The sequence below is a fragment of the Onychostoma macrolepis genome, chromosome 16 (assembly GCF_012432095.1).
Source record: "Onychostoma macrolepis isolate SWU-2019 chromosome 16, ASM1243209v1, whole genome shotgun sequence".
In the NCBI taxonomy this organism is placed as follows: Eukaryota; Metazoa; Chordata; class Actinopteri; order Cypriniformes; family Cyprinidae; genus Onychostoma; species Onychostoma macrolepis.
Genome location: NC_081170.1, coordinates 195,653 through 202,500, shown reverse-complemented (window position 1 = coordinate 202,500; position 6,848 = coordinate 195,653). Strand labels below are relative to the sequence as shown.

The following is a 6,848-nucleotide window of genomic DNA, read 5'->3' as shown; positions in this document are numbered from 1 at the left end:
TTCAACAGGTCTGGCAGTAATCAGGCCTGGGTTTGGCTCGTGAAATTTAACTCAGCTTTCTAAAATAATGTGTTTAATCACAGTTCTTTCATGATTTAATAGGAGGGGGTAATTAATTTTTCACGTAGGGCCAGGTAGGTTTGGACAGCTTTTTTCCCTTAATAAATGAAATCATCATTTAAAAACTGCATTTTGTATTTACTTGCATTATCTTTGTGTAATATTAAAATTAGTTTGATGATCTGAATCTTTTAAGTGTGACAAATATGCAAAAAATTTAAAAATCAGGAAGGGGGCCAACACTTTTTCACTCCACTGTATTTGAAAATATTTCCAAAAATTATTTTATGTCTGTGTGTGAATAACATACATACATAATATATATATATTTATACACACACACATACATACATACATACATACATGTTACATATACACATATGCACACACACACATATATATATCATCAGTCTGTGAGAGGTGATGATGTGCGTGACCTCTGACCTCTGTAGGAGAGCCCAGGTCAGCTGACGGGCTGCAGGTGCTGGTGTCCGGCGGGATGGTGCCCACACTGCTGTGGACGGGCGACGAGGGTCCAGCGGGGGGCGCCGAGGAGTCTGGGAATCCGGCTGAGGCTCTCTGAGCTCCTCTGCTCTGCATCCGGTCAAACACACTGAAGATCTGACTCCATCGACACCACAAACCAAACACCAGCTGGACCTGAGACACACCAGAGCTGGAGTCAACTCTCTTCATGGCTTCAATTTACTGAATTTATGACACGAACTGAACGCATTAAGATCTTCTAAAGAGCCACAGATTGAAGATGAATGTTGAGTAACTTCCTGCTAAATCATAACACAATGAAACACTTGTAGAAACGAGCGGTTTGACGTCAATCGTCTGGTGTCGCGTCACTCTGCTGTGCTTCCAGAAGAGCATCATCAGCACGTCCTCTGAGTTCAGGATGATCAGACGCTCATGTTCATGAGCCCATCACTGTCCTCAGCTGCTGACGGCTCTATAAATAAACTCAAACACAGCAGCTGATTCTAACTAGTGTGATAACACAAAACATGAACAACATCTGCTGAGAGAAACCGCTAAAGAAACGCTGTGTGTGTGTGTGAGGAGCGTCTCATCCGTGAGCTCATCGCTGGAGTTCAGCTGGATTCTCCACTCAGCATCAGAGAGCTTCAGTTTGGATTCACACACAATACAGAAATCAGAAGATAGATACCACTGAACACACTCACATACACACAGACACACACACACTCACACACACACACACACTCACTCACACACACACACACACACACACACACACACACTCACTCACACACACACACTCACACACACACACTCACACACACACACACACACACACACAGACACAAACACACTCACTCACACACTCACACAGCCGCCTGCAGACCATCAGAACATCACAGAAGATCATCAGCGTCTCTGATCTGCTGCAGTGATGATCTTCTCTCAGGATCCACCTGAAGCTGGTGACAGCGCTGATGGTCTCGGTCTTTCTCTATCCTGTCACCATCATTTCAGCCTTTACTTCACATTTTTTTACACAGAAACCCACCAGTTTTGTAGACTGACCCAGAGACTGAGCACGACCGAGAGAGGCCAGGAGCTGGTGTGACACACGGTGACTCACGGTTAGCGAACAGATTCAGTATCTCCACAAAATCACAAACAAGCGAATCATTTTTTCCTCCTCCTGGTTTTCCTTCGTCTCGCTGCAGTTCTGCTTCTGATTCTGCAGTTTGTTTTGGGCAGCTATTATTTAACACGCGTTTCCTTTCCGCTCACAGCTGATGGCACGGAGAGAGCAGCAGCCAATCAGCTCGCAGCAATCAGCAGCGCTCGCAGATCTGCGCTCAGATACGTCAACATTCATTTCACACGGACCCAAACAACGAGATGCTCCATCCGAGAGCAGACGCGAGCGCCGGCGTTCAGAACAAACAGTCTGGGTCTCAGGTTTCCAGAGAGGATCGAGTGAATCGTGTGTTTGTGAGCGTTCATGTATCCGCCGGTGAAGCGTGAAGGACGACTCACTGCCGCCGCCACTCAACGCTTGCATTCATTAATCCTGTACATCCAATTCTTTTATTATTAAATAAAATAAACAGTATTTCTAGAGAACACAGAAAATAAATCATACGTCCTGTATCAAAGCTGTGAATCCGTCACTGCTATGAACAATGGATTGAATCAGTGCAATGATTCCACAGAACTGACTGATGTTAAATAAATTACATGTCACCTGTGCTGGCAAAATGAGTCACAATGAGCAAATTTTCAAAAATGAGTTCTTTCTATTTTGACACTCTCAATTAAAACACATTCAAAATGATATATGATTTGTTGGAATCGGGCGAAAAATGACGGAGCTACAGCCGTTTGAAGTCGATGGAGTCAGCAGTTAAAGCAAAATCACCAGCAACACTGCATCGTTTCCTCCAGTTCTTTTCTTAATAATAATTACTGTATTAATAATCACAATATAGCTATTTTTTATTTTATCTTTGTTATTATAAATTAGAACAGATATAACAGAATAACAAATAATGCATTACCTTTTTAATTTTACATCTAAACAAACATTCGAGTAAGAAAAACAAAATCAAATGCAAAAATCCATTTAGTGTGTTCATTACAAATAAGCTGATTATTAAAACTACAGAAGCAGTTCAATCAAGAGCAGCCAGTGATTCTCTGTTTTCTTTTATTGTTAGATTAACATTAAAGGGAGATAGTTCACCCAAAACTGAAAATAGTTCCAAACCTCTGTGAATGTCTTTGTTCTGCCGAACACAAAGGAAGATATCTTGAAGAAAGTATGTAACCAGGTTGTTTTGGGGCACCATTGACTTCCATAGTAGGAAAAAAAATACTATGGAAGTCAATGGTGCCCCAGAACTGCTCTGTTTCTCACATTCTTCAGAATATCTTCCTTTGTGTTCAGCAGAACAAAGACATTCACAGAGGTTTGGATCTACTTGAGGGTGAGTAAATGATGACAGAATTTTCAGTTTTGGGTGAACTATCCCTTTAATGAGACAGACGGCCTGTATATTAAGACTTACTGTAACACAGTACCCAAATGTTCACTTAAGACGTAAAAGATTGTGTTTGTGTGAATACTTAAATACTGTGTATGTGTGTGTATGTACACCGCATGCTGTCAGAAGCGTCTTTCTGTGTGCGCTTCGGATGACAGTCAGCGTGAGAAGCAAGTGAAGAAAAGGAAATACAAATAAAGATCATTTTAGATGTTTAATTACTATTTGGAGCATTGGGATCGCTAGACGAGGGCTTAATGAACTCATTTTTGTGAAAACTTCGAATTTCTCACTTTTTTTTGCATGTCGCTCAAAATTAGTCCGTGCACATTCACACTCATTGCCAGCACGGGTCACATATATTAGCCAATAACAACATTCAAACATATATCAGACGGCTGGATTCAGTCTCTAACACAGATATATATACTGTATATTAGAGGTCGACCGATAGTGGATTTTACCGATACCGATAGCTAGGTTGGACCACACTGGCCGATACCGATTAATCAACCGATAGTTTTCAAAATGGATACTGAAAGAGAGCTAGTGCTTTAATATTTTTAAAAAGCAGCAACAGTACTGAACCATACTTTGTAAATGAATAAAAATATTAATATTACTTACTATATTGATCATTAAAGTTACTTCATAGTTTGCTAATGTTAAAAGAAGAAACTTAAAAATTTTAAAATGTAGCCTATTAGTAGCTAATAGTGAATGTTGAAATGAAAACACTCTAACAAGGAACAATACTTCTACAGTTTTCATTAATGCTACAAATTGACTCTTATTGTTGTGTTACCATTTAATTTCAAGTCATGCTTAAAGATGGCCATCTTTAAATACCTACACAAGGCCATAGCATTAAAAATACATACATATGGATATTGTATGTGTACTCACACGCTTTATTTGCTTCTATTTTTTAACACTTGATAATTATCTAATAAAAAAAATAAATAAAAAAAAGTTAGTCACACACCGGGCAAAAGCGCAGCGCTGCGTCTAGGAGAACTCAGAGGTATCACACACACACACACACACGCGCGCGCACACGCACACACACACACACCAGACGCTTTGCGTTCAAATCAAGTGGCGGTCTAAAACAATTTATTTAATAACCAAACGGACATAAGTTTGCTTCAAAAATGAACAATGTGGCATAAATGAGTTTGAAGTTCGGTGTTTTAAAAAAAAAAAAAAAACAGCAAGCGGAAAGAGAACGCGCGATCTGTACTACAGCTCTATATGAAGCATACAGGCTTTATTAGAGCCACAGAAAGACAAACGTTTTGCTGAAAATTGCACAATACATAATTTATAGCCTAGGGTGAAGTCATTATGTACATTCACAACGATTTGGGACAAATATAATGTAATTTAATAGAAAACTATGTGAATGGCGCTCTGTTCTGCGGCAGGCTTTTCTGTTGGCTGTATTTAAATGCGCGTCTGGAGTTTCCCGCTCTGTGCAGCGCGCAGTGTCACGTGTCAAAATAAACAACACGTGCTGTCAGTGATTTCCGCCTCTAGAGGCCGCTCTCGTACTGTATAATGCCAGCGGACCCTTCTCAGCCACTCCAGCAACGGCTGCAAACCGGAAAACTATCGGCATGGATTTTTGCTGATAACCGATAGTTGTGGCAATCAACTATCGGTGCCGATTAATCGGCAAAACCGATTAATCGTTCGACCTCTACTGTATATAATCACACATATTTCTGTATTTATTCAGAGAATGCAGTGTGCTGATGGGAAACGCTGCAGTACCTGAGGGTTGGAGCATTTGAGGTGCACCGGCTGCAGATCCACATGCAGACACATGATGAAGGCGTCCTTGCTCTCGGGCTGCAGTTTGGGAGCGGTGGCGCCAGCGTGGAGGTGCAGCCCACGGATCCAGCACGCTGAGAGACCGCTGCGGTCCCAGGAGAGAGTAGACGCTCAGCCGACTCACACACCGTCCACGGAAACGCATCGCCTGCACACACACACACGCACACACACACACGCACACACACACACCAGGCGCTTATGCGTTCAAATCAAGTGGCGGTCTAAAACAATTTATTTAATAACCAAACGGACATAAGTTTGCTTCAAAATGAACAATGTGGCATAAATGAGTTTGAAGTTCGGTGTTTTAAAAAAAAAAAAAAACAGCAAGCGGAAAGAGAACGCGCGATCTGTACTACAGCTCTATATGAAGCATACAGGCTTTATTAGAGCCACAGAAAGACAAACGTTTTGCTGAAAATTGCACAATACATAATTTATAGCCTAGGGTGAAGTCATTATGTACATTCACAACGATTTGGGACAAATATAATGTAATTTAATAGAAAACTATGTGAATGGCGCTCTGTTCTGCGGCAGGCTTTTCTGTTGGCTGTATTTAAATGCGCGTCTGAGTTTCCCGCTCTGTGCAGCGCGCGGTGTCACGTGTCAAAATAAACAACACGTGCTGTCAGTGATTTCCGCCTCTAGAGGCCGCTCGTACTGTATAATGCCAGCGGACCCTTCTCAGCCACTCCAGCAACGGCTGCAAACCGGAAAACTATCGGCATGGATTTTTGCTGATAACCGATAGTTGTGGCAATCAACTATCGGTGCCGATTAATCGGCAAAACCGATTAATCGTTCGACCTCTACTGTATATAATCACACATATTTCTGTATTTATTCAGAGAATGCAGTGTGCTGATGGGAAACGCTGCAGTACCTGAGGGTTGGAGCATTTGAGGTGCACCGGCTGCAGATCCACATGCAGACACATGATGAAGGCGTCCTTGCTCTCGGGCTGCAGTTTGGGAGCGGTGAGCGCCAGCGTGGAGGTGCAGCCCACCGGATCCAGCACGCTGAGAGACCGCTGCGGTCCCAGGAGAGAGTAGACGCTCAGCCGACTCACACACACCGTCCACGGAAACGCATCGCCTGCACACACACACACACGTCACGCTCATGCTCCAGAGCGCAGGGAGAGGAACAGATAGCGGCGCTCGTACCCTCCTCCAGCACGGGCCGGGGCACCGTGAACGGGACGTCCTGCAGCGGCTCCATGCGCCGGTGTCCTGCGCTCAACACACTGATCTGCGGCAGACACAGCACCAGCGTCCCCGGCAAACACGCCTGACTGTGATACCAGCTGCGCACGGTGCCCGGGATATCACCACACACCAGCCTGCTGGGAGACGGGAGGCTTTCTGACGGCATGAACACACAGCACGACTGCAGATCCACCTGCACACATACACAGAGAACAGCTGAGCGTTACAGACGAGTGTGTGTGTGCGGCCGCAAGAGCATTAGTTCTCTGCTCACACACACACACACTCACTCATGTCTGGTTTGCTATCCTTGTGGGGACTCTCCATAGGTGTAATGGTTCTTCTACTGTACAGACCGTATATTCTATTGTCCTACACCAACCCTACACCTAAACCTACCCCTTACAGGAGATTACAGGCATTTTTAGATTTTCAAAAAACTTCATTCTGTGTGATTTATTAGCTTGTTTACCCGTGACACGAGTCCCCATGAGTCTGTGTGTATTCAGGTTTAAGTCCCCACCTGAATAGAAAAACAGGTACACACACACACACACACACACACACACGTTCGTTTTTGTGAAAAGTGGGGACTCTCCATAGGCGTAATGGTTGTTATACTGTACTTACTGTATGTGCTATTGTCCTACACCAACCCTACACCTAAACCTACCCCTTACAGGAGACTGTGCATTTCAACTTTCCCCAA

At 43.4% G+C, this 6,848-nt stretch overlaps 1 protein-coding gene across 1 annotated transcript in view; it reads right to left on the bottom strand.

The window, feature by feature from the left end:
• The window catches only part of LOC131521776 (intermembrane lipid transfer protein VPS13B), a 126,336-nt gene that overhangs the window by 70,980 nt on the left and 48,508 nt on the right, over positions 1-6,848 (bottom strand). Inside the window, exons 23-25 of the mRNA XM_058746825.1 lie at positions 6,098-6,332; positions 5,815-6,026; positions 505-720 (exon numbers count right to left, since the gene is read on the bottom strand). Coding sequence (XP_058602808.1) covers positions 505-720; positions 5,815-6,026; positions 6,098-6,332 — 663 coding nt within the window. The remainder of the gene's footprint in view (positions 1-504; positions 721-5,814; positions 6,027-6,097; positions 6,333-6,848) is intronic.